The 13,903-nt window shown below is 38.0% G+C and overlaps 1 protein-coding gene across 1 annotated transcript in view; it reads right to left on the bottom strand.

Moving 5' to 3' along the window:
• Positions 1-145: 145 nt before the first annotated feature.
• The window catches only part of LOC148887059 (caveolae-associated protein 1-like), a 43,696-nt gene continuing 29,938 nt past the window's right edge, over positions 146-13,903 (bottom strand). The window contains exon 2 of the mRNA XM_089014660.1: positions 146-4,603. Coding sequence (XP_088870786.1) covers positions 3,743-4,603 — 861 coding nt within the window. The 3' untranslated portion in view covers positions 146-3,742. The remainder of the gene's footprint in view (positions 4,604-13,903) is intronic.

Below are 13,903 nucleotides of genomic sequence, written 5' to 3'. Positions count from 1 at the left end.
TGAACACAAACAAACACTGTTACCGAAGTGGGAATTTCATCACTGTTTTCTGGCTGGTAAACTACAATATCAGCGACCAGTAATTTGATCAATGAGATGTGACAATTTGTAAACACATACACATGCACACATACACTCACAAGAATCAACTTTGAACTAAGTAGCTTTTATTAATTCATTAGTGGTTAAGTAAAAGAAACATTGTACAATAATCGATTACAACAATGTTAATTCACTTTGAAGTGCCCATCATTAAACCACTAAGGTCAATTGCGCATTAAAAAAAGAGCTAGAATATGGCATTTTCTATGACAAGCGTGACAATTTTTGGCTCAAGAAACTTCTAAATGCATGATACAGGTAGTATGTGCAAGCAGCTTTATGCATTATGCTCTCTGGTATGCAAAATGTTTCCGCATTATGAACTGCATTGTGATTATTTACAAAAACAAATACAATTTCAACATGTTTCTGTGCTCGAAATACGCTTGGACAATAATGTAGTACTGCTGAACTTGTCACTTAATATATTTTACACATTCACCGTAATACCGGCCCAGGTGCCTTCTATCTCCCACTTCTATCCCATGTTTGTGTTATATGAAAAATAACTTTTATTTTATGTCATCGCAGAACATCCATCATCTGAATACATGAGTTTAATCCCACATTTATAAATCATGACCAAATCACATAACTCAAGACACATTAGTCAAACAAGTATGAACACGGTTAAACTTGGGCAAACCAATTTGACTGAAATGCTTGGAGAAACACTTGGAAAGCTGCAGACAAGACCATAATTCAATGATTTAGCCCCAGGGGGCAGTAGCAGCTTGCAAATGTACACAATCTTGGCAATGTATTCACTATCAGGTGTTTTAAGCATACTGAACAGTCTGCAATCTATACAGTGTTATGATACGTGTTTGACATATTGGTCCGTATCTCAGTTTGTTATTTAAAAGAACTGAGAGAAAGAAAGCTTTCACAATGATAGAAAGACATGGGTAAATGAAACATAAACCCAGGAGATTAGCTGGTCTTCCGCCTTCAGGGAAAAAAAACGTTTTGAACGTTTGAAGCAAAATGGAGTATGTGACTGCTCACAACTGAGGGACTGTTTGTTGATTCGTGCTAAACTTGTTTGCCGTCCGATTTGGGGACAGCTGCTTCTACATTTTAGAACATTTTGCTCATAATATATTTATTTTTCTCAACCATGGCTTTCGTCATAACCTGATAAAACCTCTTTTTGGTACGTCCAATTTATTAGTATGTGTTGTTTTTACCCCTTGTTGGATCCAAATCTCAACCTAATGTACCTGGTCAAATCCTCAGTATTTAGTATAAATAATCTGGCATTGGCTTAGTTCGTTTTGGAGCCAGTTTTGGTTTCGTCATCCATCCATCCCTTTCCTACCTCCATCCATTTTCTGGCCCGCTTATCCTCAAAAGGCTTGTCAGGCATGCTGGAACCTTCCCAAGCCGTTTTTGGGTAGTCAGTAGGGGACACCCTAACCGGTTGCCAACAAATCGCAGGGCATAAACATAGACAAACAACAATTCACAGTCAGAATCATACCGAATTTCAAAGATATTGTATTGTCAAGATGAAGAATCCAATCCGAGGCTTGAGTTATATATGTATGTATATAGTATATACATACTGTATACGTGTATATATACTGTATATCATCCACATAACGATATCATATCCATTGTTTGCCCACTTTCCATGAGTACTTTCAATCATCATGAATATCAGTATGTATTCTCAACTTCAATGGATCTGTGATTTAATTCAATGTGTTCCATTATATCAGTAATAAGCATTTTTGTAAATTGTTTTGTAATTTTAAGATTATGTTCAATCAGTTTGCTGTGTTAAAGATGCCACATCATGTTTATTTGTGCTATTGTACATCAGTCAAATTTTGGGGTTGAACAAATAACTATTTGACGTTGCTGCTTTATGAAATATGAAACAAAATGAGGTGAATTAGCACAATCCTTCGGTTAAGGGGCGTTTAAGGGAATCACGTTTTCGGTTATGTCTTCTGACCATGTGAAGCAAAAACTAATGCTATCAGAGGCGTTGGGAATAAAATAGTCAAACCTTGATAGGTCTTGGTGGTTAAATAATTTTTTGATATTTTCTGCACTATAAGGCGCACATAAAAAAAGCATTTAGTCTAGTCGAAAAGAATATTTACGTTCCTCACTGAACTGTTTCCCTGATAGTCTTTTCATGCCATCTGGTGGTGATTATTAGTACTGTATAAACCAATTGTAACCTGAAACGGTTCTTCTTTGCTCGACACTACTTGACATGCATTCGCCAACTCACTCAAACGGACAACTACTTTGTAAGCTCTGCTCGGACATTGTAATACGAAGATAATACCAAAAGCTTAGTTAAGTCCTGACGAAACGAAGGAAATAGCCGAGCGAGATCTCCAAGGATATTAAGCCCCATTGTGGATCTGAGCCCACAAGGTTTGTGTGCGTTTTTGTTTTCTCAACCGTCCTGATAACTTTTGTCTTTCCTTCGTAGTTTTGTAAAGCCATTTGTATTTTAATTTTTCATATCCGTATTTGTGACCAGTGTTATGGCTATGTAAACTACCGCGGCGGTTGTGAACGTTCTTTATCACAGGTGTCAAAGTCAAGGCCCGTCATCTTTTTATTCGGCCCATGAAAGCAAATCAAGCATGCCAAGTACCATGATGCTTGCTAAAGTCTGAACCAAAACTTTAAATTATCCCATGTGAACCACAACAACAGTGATTATTCATGACTTCAGATTTGAAAACTACATTTTCATTAATTAGTTGTGCGTTCTGTATGTAATATCGGAGGAGATGAAACATCGTATGGTATTGATTCCTGTAGCGTATCACCATCAAGTGGATATATATCCCAACCACAGCTACTATTGTAGCTTCTTTGCTCCTTATAATACGGTGCGCCCTACCGAAAAAAAAAAAAAAAAACAAATACATATACAGTAAAGTCTCGTTATATCGATATCGGATATATCGATAGTCCCGGTTATATCGATACTATTTCTATGCGCGCACGGAGAAAAATTACATGCAAACCGGGTCGGATATATCGATAGTCCCGCTTATATCGATATTTTTTCGGACTCCCTTGAATATCGATATAACGAGACTTTACTGTATATATATACAGGTAACATCTGACTTACGACTGGCTCGACTTACGACCACCCATACTTCTGACCGCGACCTCCAGACCCTATTTGTAAATTTTCAATTCTACGCCTGGCCTCGTACAGCAATCGACCGTGTTCTGGCACCAGAGGGGGGAGTTTGCGAGTCATTTAGCCTCCGAGTCTCTATTCAACTATTTGAATGGGTTTCGACTTACGACCATTTTGACTTACGACCGTTTGGTCGGAACGGAACTCGGTCGTAAGTCGTATGTTACCGGTATATAGGCCGCTCATTGAACGTGCGCCTTATCATCCGAAGCGCCTGATAGTGCAGAAATAAGGTACTCAGAATATTTGCCCGCTCTCCATGGTTTAACTCGGTATGGAGGCATGTTATGATATCCCGATTGAACAAAAGGAAGCATCAAAAGTCAGATCAAATTGAAGGGAAATAAAAGCGATGTGTTCAATCCTGAAACTGTATTCAGTTTTTACAAAATAACATCTGGGTTGGATTTTTTGGGTTTTGGAACACAAATTGCCAAAGTCCTTGTTTTCTATTTAGTCGCTGTCTCTGTCTTTATCCTCATTATCGTCAATGACATCATGGCTTTCCTCCTCTTCGTCTTCATCGTCATCATCACCTCCACCATTCATCATTTCCATCTCGACATCCACCCCCTCTCCTTCGACTTCTTCATTCACTTCGTTGAAGGGCTCGGCATTCTGGGAGACCTCCACCATCTCGGTGCCTTGGATCACCTCGACGGCGCCATCACGGACTTTCTTGACATGGAACGTAAAAGGGGGCACCTTGTACACGGCAGTCTTGGAACGTGCATACACCACATGGTCTGGCGTGAAGGCTTTCTGCATCTTGTTGCGGGACGTCTGGATCTTCTGCTTGCGTTCCGGATTGACGCTCATGCGTGTTCCGAGTTTTCCCATCTTCTTCTCAATGTTGTGTCGGGTTTTCTCCAGGTTCTCCTTAGCCTTTTGCTTAGTATTCTCGATGTTCTCCTTCGTTTTCTGCTTGGTCTTCTCCAGATTTTCTTTTGTCTTCTGCTTTGTCTTCTCCAAGTTCTGCTTGGTCTTCTCCAGGTTCTCCTTAGTCTTCGCTTTGGTCTTATCCATCTTTTCCTTGGAGAATACGGTCTTCAGAGTTTGCACACGCTGCAGACTGCTGCGCTTGATACGTTCTGCACGTGTCTCGTAAAGGACGTCCTCGATTGCCACGCCTTCCTCATCTGAGGAAAGGTCGATAGTGGGTTTGTTTTCCTTCTCACCCTCTTCCCCCTCCTCTCCAGGCTCCTCGGTAGCTTCCTTGAGCTCGAGCACACTTCCTCCTCTGCTTCCTGGTACAGACTCAGCAACCCGCATGGACTTGGAAACGTTAAGCTTGGAGGGAACTTTGACTTCATCCTGTAGAGAAAAAAACAAACAAACCAAAAAACTAGTAAATATGAATGCAGTGAACTTCCATATTTAGAGTAGTTATAAAAACAATGTTTAAAACTATTCATTAAATCGTGTTTATAATTCCAGATCAATTTAAGATCTTATAGATTTATTACTTTTATCACCAAATTGAGTTTGCGAACTGCAGATTCGTTTGACTCCATTACAAAACGCTAGAAAGGTTCATATTTGTCATGATCAGATTGGTGAGCGGGTAGCGACGTCAGCCCTGCCTGCAGCCTCGCAGGTGTTGGTCGTTTAATCACTGACACTTAAAAGGACACCCGGCACGACCATCCGGGGCCGGTTCATTGTTTGTTTGCTGCATGCATTGTGTATGTGTTTGTTTAACCTTGGCGGACTTTTACTTTTGGTCTTCTTTTGCTACTTTGTATTTTTTCCATTCAGATGATTTTGATGTTTTACATTTTGTTCCTGCTGACTTTATTTTAATACAATTTGTCAAACAACCTCCTACTCCCTCCTGCCTGCTTTTTGGGATCCGAACCCGCCATCACCACCTCGCAAACCGTGACAATATTTTAAATTGTGATGTTTTTTCAGTTCTCTAGTTTGTTTACTGTGACAGAAAGCGTTTTAATTTGTCGATAGGGGGCAGTAGAACAAAAGGAAAACTAGAAAGAAAATCAACCATCTACGTCAGGTCTTGGTAAACTCAAGCTACACTGGAGCGTATACATTTATACTATAAGTTATCTATAATGAAGATGCAATGAGTGGTTCTCCACTGCGAGACTAATAAAGGCAAACCCAATTCAATCCAATAAAACCTTGAAATATTGCTTTCAACTTTGCTGCTGTAGATAGCAAATTTCAGCATTGTGGGACTATTAAAGGCTTTATGATTTTGATTCTGGTTTGTCCGCCACCACTTTTGTAATTTTTATTTATTTGTTTATTTATGTGTGCATGCATCTGTGTATTTATTTATTTGCTTGTTTATTTATTTGTTTCTTTGCTCCTTGATCAAAACTCATTCACTGCCATTCACGAATTTGTTCGGGTTTTATTTTTTTCTTGCTTGGGTCCCGTTAATGCGCTGACTAGACTTCTGGCAATATTCCACAAGGAGGCAGCATTTCCCTTGTTTCCATGTTAGCGCTTTGTTCCAGCTTCAGCTGTTGTTGAAGCGATATATAAACCAATCTGTATGCATTGCCAGTGTTTGAAATAACGTCTGCCCGGAGGCCCGGGGCGTACAACTTTTACATCTGGCGTACAACTTTCTAAACGTCTCGGCCCGGGTGGCCGACAACTTCTTCAAGAAACCAAAGAGATTTTTTTCGAATCAAACATTTGTTTTATTCAATAAAGCAAAAGCTACAATCAAACCGCTACAAGCCCGTGGACTCCTCTTTCTAAGCCCCTTTCAAAACTTTCAAGTACACTTTACAGTCACGCTATAGTCCGAAGCATAAAACAGGCTTCTGATTGGCTGCAGTGCCAAGTATCCAAATTGCCAAACGAATGTTCGTTTGGCAATTTGGACTATACCGTGACTGTAAAGTGTACTTGATAGTTTTGAAAGGTGCTTAGAAAGAGGAGTCCACGTGGCTTTTAGCAGACAACGCAACGCAAACATTTCATTGTGCACCATGACGACAAACGACAACTGGAGCAAAATCTTCAGCAAGCGATATTTACCATAAATTAAGTAATGGAGCATTTGTGGTATGTACTTCCTTAATTTAAAAACATACTTTATACTTCGCAACAATGTTTTTTTTTTTTTTTTTGCAATTAGTCGTCTTATTGTGTTTCAAGGTGTGAAAAATGGTAGGCAACTTTTCAGAGTTGTCTGCCCTGGCGTCCGCTAACTTTTTGTCATGTGTTTCAGACACTGGTATTGCGTTGTATTTTGGACAGCCACCCTCATTTCAAGTTCATATAACTCCAAACCCCTATAATTTAGGAATGGATTTGTTTGTTTTTTCTGAAGAAAGAAGAGAGTCTAATGTTTCTTATGCTTAATTAACTGTTTATGTAGTCCTAAAACTCTGTGGATCCTGAAATTCGAGTCACAATGACAATAACCGTGGCACTGGAGTGGATATTTTTTTGCAAATGTCTGGTCGTGAATGAGTTATTTTTTTTTTTATGAAGAGAAAAAACAATCTTACTTAGCCTATAGAGTTTTTGCCTCTTCACAAATAGCACAATTGAAATATGGAATTAATATACTCTACAGTAAAATATGACAATACAGTATTATACATAGTCACTGCAAATGAAACGCAGTTTCAAGTTGCACATGTGTATATGTGCATGTGTTAAGTCAGAATCAGAATACCTTTATTCGTCCCACAATGGGGAAATTTGTTTAAGTATTGTATTAAGTATTAAGTAGTGTTTTTGTATTTGTTTAAGTTTATGTGTTGTTGTCATCGCTGTGTCCTAAAGAACATCTGCAGTGTTAATCCGCCTGCCGTTTGAAGCTGTTTGAGTGCATTCTCATTAAAACAGGTGCAAACAGTATTCGTCGGTAGAATGCAACAGAATACACATGGAAACTAGGTATAGCTGGGAAAAAATACCAGATATTTTGTCAATACAGTCGATAAAAAATATATATACAGTAAAGTCTCGTTATATCGATATTCAAGGGAGTCTGAAAAAATATCGATATAACCGGGACTATCGATATATCCGACCCTGTTTGCATGTAATTTTCTCCGTGCGTGCATAGAAATAGTATCGATATAACCGGGACTATCGATATATCCGATATCGATATAACGATACTTTACTGTATATATAAAATATAAACAAGTATAGTGATCCCTCACTACTTCACGGTTCACCCAACTACAGCACAATATCTCATAATTTACAGCCATGTGGATTGGCTGTGCATTTTATCACGTGGATTAATATTATATAACTCTACTTCGCAGATTTTCATCTATTGCGGATGGTCCTGGTCCCCATTAACCGCGAAAAACGAGGGATTTCAGTACAGGTAAACCAATTTCATGCACCCTGTGATCTTAGAACGGGATAAACTGTCAATTGTGGTAACCACTGTTCCTGAAAGAGTTAAAACCTAAAATTAGATGTGTTTTTTTGGCCTTGACTTTGACACCTGTGATCTAGGGTTTGGTGTCTACTTTATGTTCTGGACTAATTACATTGGGATATGGGTATTGGGATTTTCTTCCCTTTCTGAGAAGAAGTACTAGTACATACAATATGACTAAAGTAAGGGATTTGAATTACTCACCAAAGTCACGGAAAAGGGTTTAAATTACAGAGCAGCCTAAACGGAGCTGTTGTTGGTTCATTACATTTGACAGGACCTTTCACTTATTGCAACAAGGCTTCAAGTTTGACTCTTCTCAGTCATGCCAAAAGGGAGAAAAATTACAGAGCGAGATGTACATGATGATTGACAAGAGTTGAGGGAATGGAAATATCCCTCTTGCTCGAGTGTTGTGCAAGAACACCATCTCTACAAGTAAAGCTGCATAGTGAAGAATTCACTGATGCTCAGTTTAATACATCGACGAAAGGGTTTCTTCAGCTGTCATCTGTACTTCTTTCGACGTTTCGCTTCTCATCCAAGAGGCTTCGTCAGTGAACTAAAATTTTGCTGGTAGCTCTGGCCCTATATATACTGTATATCCCTACTGTCCAGATGTGGCAGTGCCAGTCGTCTGCTCTGATAGGTCCCTGCTCTTAGGTTGGGGGGGAGCAGAGGACTATTTCCTGAGGCTACACTGATTACTTCTATTGTCCTGACTGATTATGGTCGAGGACTGTCCTGATTGCACCATTTACTCGGGTATCACCTCATCAGCATAACTAAGCCTACGTGGTAACAATCTCAGAAGTGTGTTGTAAGCACGATCCAAATTAAACCTCACCCCACCATGGCGATTTAGTGAAGGGTTTTTCTAAAAATAGCTTTTTTTACGCCCCTTTGAAACCATCTATTTTCTTTCGCTAAGATTTTAACCTCATTGTGGTCAAATGACTGGTTTCTAGATTTTAGGCACATGTACTGCAGATTAAGTCCCACTCGTATTATCCCTGTGATGTTGATAAAGTCTTTTTTTGAGAATTTGTTTAGTCTCCCCAATGTTACAATTTTCATTTTTACAATGTATTGAATAAACTACATTACTTTGTTTTTTATTTGGCAGCCTATCTGTAGTTTTTCAGAAACCCCTGCAATGTAAGTTACTGCTACTCCTCTCCTTTTAGTATCTTCAGAATTTTTTGGTTTCATTCCATATTCTTTTCTTTTGACATTTGTTAAAAGACCACTGAGGGGAACCACAGTTTGTGAGTGCTCTCCTGACATGTTTATGTTTCAGTGTAATTCACGTGACTATAGAATTACCGTTTGCTTGTCTATGCCTGCCATTTTTTTGCAGGCTCACTCGGATCTGCCAAGCGCAATTGACTTTGACCAAACAGTAGATCGATTTATTCCATGATATTTACAAACAAAGGTAAAATACTGTAAATATTTTACAAATTCTTCCAGGGTATCAATTGTAAACTCCGCTTCTCTTCATGACGGTCTCTGGTGTGCGGGAACCTATCCCAGCTATCTTTGGGTAATCAGCTAAGGACACCCTGATTGTCGACCAATCGCAGGGTACACAGACAAACAAACTTTTGCAACCACAATTACACCATGGGACAATATAGAGCGTTCCATTAACCTGCCATTCATGTTTTTGGGAATGTGGGAGGAAACCAGAGCAAACGAACGCTGGCATAGGGAGGACTTTCAAACCAATCAGGAGCCAGAATCGAACGCTGCACTTCTGTGACGAAAATGTCTTTTTCGATCATGATGGATAAGTAGATCAGAAAATGGATGGATAGATAGAGTGATATAGTTCTCCAGGTGCTCAGAATATAAATCAGATCACCTGGGATAGATGGGTTAGATCACAGGTGTCAAAGTCAAGGCCCGCGGGCCAAATCCGGCCCGCCACATCATTTTTTTTCGGCCCGCGAAAGCAAATCAAACTTGTTAAATTCCATGACGATTGCTAAAATCTGAGCCAAAATTTCATATTTTTGGATGTCAACCACAATAAAAGTCATTATTCTTGACTTCAGATTTGAAAACGAGTTATTCATTAATTTGCTGTGTGCTCTATATGTAATACAGTAAAGTCTCGTTATATCGATACCGGATATATCGATAGTCCCGGTTATATCGATATTATTTCTATGCACGCACGGAGAAAATTACATGCAAACAGGGTCGGATATATCGATAGTCCCGGTTATATCGATATTTTTTCGGACTCCCTTGAATATCGATATAACGAGACTTTACTGTATTTGAAGGGATTTAAACATTCTAATGGGTTCCCCAAATTCATAACGGCCCTCGATAGGAAACCGTAACTACAATGGGGCCCGCGGCAAAAAAATGACTTTGACACCCCTGGATTAGATGGAAAAGTATTAAGGAATGCAGAACATCCATGAATTACAACTCCCACATACCTCCGCAAAATGAATTTCATATGGAACAATGTTTTATTATATAGGGTGATCCAAAAAAATGCGTACCCATATTTTATTTGAAAAAATATTTTTTTAATGAATGTCTGTAATGTAATGAATGTTTCAGGATGTGAACGTTGAACCTATAGATGATCGTTTGCAGCTATAGTTGCCCCAAAAATGTCTTGGATAAATAGGCAGAATATATTCTCCCTGGACACCTATTTTGCGACAAAATCAGTGTACAGATTCAGTTTCGAAAGCGTTTCCATTGTCGCAACTTTCTATCAAAATCAACGATTGTTGGTTGGGTTAAGAAGGTCAGAAAGCATGGGACTGTAGTAGACCTATGTTCTAAAGCCACCATTTTCTGGGCGCTACATCGGAGTCCAGATCTTCACCGGTTACATCGCTTGCAGATGGCTCGAAATGATACGGAAGGACTTTTTTAATCGATTGCAAACATGCATGCTTTCCTCTTTAGAACTATTTGAATCATATTCATAACTGGATGAGTCACAAGAAAGCATCTTCTCCCAATCTGAACTCTCCGAAGCCATTGTTTTGATTCTGGAGCAAGGCAGTGTGTGACCCATTGTGATGTCACAAACAAGGAGGCGGGACTTTCTGAATCTCCTCAATTTCGAGCTCATTTGTGGCAGTTTTGGGACACTAAGTCATTTTTATTGGTCTTTTGCATTTGACTAAAAATATCATACTGCGTGTTTTGGGTATTTTAGATGCTATAAAACATTTTTCTTATCTGATGTCACATGTCAGTTAGGAAACAAAAAATGGTGTCGGTGGTCCTTTCAGGTATAAAAAAGTATACGTTTTTGCATGTGTGTGCGGGTGTGTTTTCCTGCTCTCATGAATCAACCGCTCGCTATTTTTCTCACTTTTTCACCAGGATTTTCCTCTTACACTTTACCTTTGGAATACAATGCACTATTAATTGTTAATGAAGGGATGGAAAAGACATGAAAAGGGCGTAGGGGGTGGTTTCCTCATAGGTGGATGTACTCGCAACAAAACAGGAACACAACCAGCGTCACAACAAAACACACATGCAGATAGGCTGCTGTGTTGTTGCATGAAACAAGTCCCAGCGCAAATTGGACGGTGGAAAAAAGTGGACATCTGCTGAGCAGGAAGATGATCCCATCAAAGGCCGGGAGCTGGAGACAAGGGAGAATGAGGGTGGGGCATAAAGTGGAGAAGAGGGTGTGTAGGGGGTCTCTATTCTATTGTTTTCTGTTCAGGCTTGATGGCGTTTTTTTTATGAAGGTATTGTATTGCAGTGTCTTGGGTAAACTTGACCTTGAAAGAGGAATCTCGGCTTTCCTGGCCAGCTGCGTTCAAAGGAAAATGGAAAATATTGTCTCGCTGAAATTCCTGCAACAGTCTTGATAAAAAGTCAGTGGGTTTTCTTAATTGCTTGAGCCACTGTTGTTAGCAACGACTGTCCACATCGGGTCAAAATGTCTCTCCGCATACCATGACAAGGAAATTGCGTGGTTTCAAAAGTGTGCTACGCAATATGTGGTGCGGTGACCTTTAATTGTAAGTAATCTTAGCCAAACAGAGGCCAGAAGAATGGATGACTGGAAAATGACAGAACGGAATCACTAATAGGGAGCATTGTCTTGCAATATAAAAATATTGTTCACTGAAAAAGACTTATTGTAATTTCCATAAAATATGTCTCCACCTAGTCTCAATTTCTGTGTATTAATAATAATAGTGAATATGCTCTATTTCAATAACAACTGCCATGAAAGCTGACTATCTAGCTAGCTACCGAGCTGGCTATCTAGCTAGTTACTTAGCTGGCTATCTAGTTAGCTACCTAGCTGGCTATCTGGCTAGCTACCTAGCTGGCTATATGGCTAGATACCTAGCTGGCTGTCTATTAGCTATCTATTAGTTATCTGGCTATCTATCTAATAATAATAATAATAATAATAATAATAATAATAATAATAATAATAATAATAATAATAATAATAATAATTCCTGACAGAACCCTCTGTGTTTATCCAGGCTTGGGACCGGCAAAATAAGACACTGGCTTGTGTCGCCTTGTGGCTACAGAACAAGCAATTTGATGATCTTAATAAAGATGAAGATGCTTGATAAAAAGGCTAATAATAATAATAATAATAATAATAATCATAATAATAATAATAATAATAATAATAATAGTACATTTGATTTAAAAGCGCTTTTCATCACACTCAAATACACTTTAGAAGAGCTTAAAACACTCAATAAAATGTACACCTAATAATAATAATAATAATAATAATAATAATAATAATAATAATAATAATAATAATAATAATAATAATAATAATAATTCCTGACACAACCCTCTGTATTTATCCGGGCTTGGGACCGGCAAAATAAGACACTGGCTTGTGTCGCCTTGTGGCTACAGAACAAGCAATTTGATGATCTTAATAAAGATGAAGATGCTTGATAAAAAGGCTAATAATAATAATAATAATAATAATAATAATAATAATAGTACATTTGATTTAAAAGCGCTTTTCATCACACTCAAATACACTTTAGAAGAGCTTAAAACACTCAATAAAATGTACACCTAATAATATTAATAATAATAATAATAATAATAATAATAATAATAATAATAATAATAATACATTTCATTTATAAGCACCTTTCAAAACTCTCAAGGTCACTTTACAATCACAGGATAAGTTTTTCTATGGGTGAGCAGTAGTAACTCAAATAGATAGAAGGCTAGCTCGCTAGCTACATAGCTAGTACAGTACACTATATTGCTATTGCTTTTTGACCAGTGTATATATATATAGTCTATTGTCCAGTCATCTTGAAGGAGAAGTTCAGTCACAGATGTTCGTTACGATGTTTCATGCACATCCACTGGTATAAAAAACGTTTTTTTAAAAAAAGTATTGAAATTAATATTGCAAGTGTGAAATCTAAACTAATCAGAAAAATCCACCTGTTATTATCCACCTCATGGGCCGGCCATTTTGCCCACCGGACATATTATTATTATTATTATTATTATTATTATTATTATTATTATTATTACCACTACCATTATTATAACCATGCAGTGCATCATTAAATAAAACACGTAAAATATGTAGTTTTCTTGCCACCCTATTGTCATCGTCCAATTATAACATCTTGAAGTGCTTGAATTGCTTGTCATTTTTTCCCCTCTTTTTTCTCATCTAGCTATTAGCTATATAGCTAGCTCTCTATTTGCTATCTAGCTGGCTAGCTGTCCAGCTAGCTGGCTGGCTCCCTATTTGCTATCGAGATGGCTGGCTGTCTATCTGGTTATTAGCTATTGAGCTAGCTAGATAGCTCTCTATTTGCTATCTAGCTGGCTAGCTATCTATCTATTAGCTAACTCTTAGCTAGATTTCTATCTGTCTGAGTTACTTTCGGGTTGAGTGAACGCTGGCGCGTGTTGGCTGCCGCTGCTCACCCACAAAGGCTGATCCTGTGAGAAAGTCAAATGGAGTTTTTATTATTATTTAGAAATCAAATGGATTATTATTATTATTATTATTATTATTATTATTATTATTATTATTTTATTTGGCCCGTGATAGCAAATCAAACTTGCAAATTTCCATGATGCTTGCTAAAGTCTGAACCAAAATGTCTAATAATAATCATAAATAATGATAATAATAATAATAATAATAATAATAATAATAATAATAATAATAATAATAATAATAATAATATTACTTGTCAGCT

This window comes from Hippocampus bargibanti, linkage group LG15 (genome assembly GCF_051943395.1).
Source record: "Hippocampus bargibanti isolate YZ-2025 linkage group LG15, ASM5194339v1, whole genome shotgun sequence".
Lineage (NCBI taxonomy): Eukaryota > Metazoa > Chordata > Actinopteri > Syngnathiformes > Syngnathidae > Hippocampus > Hippocampus bargibanti.
This window is presented reverse-complemented; position numbering and strand designations above follow the sequence as displayed.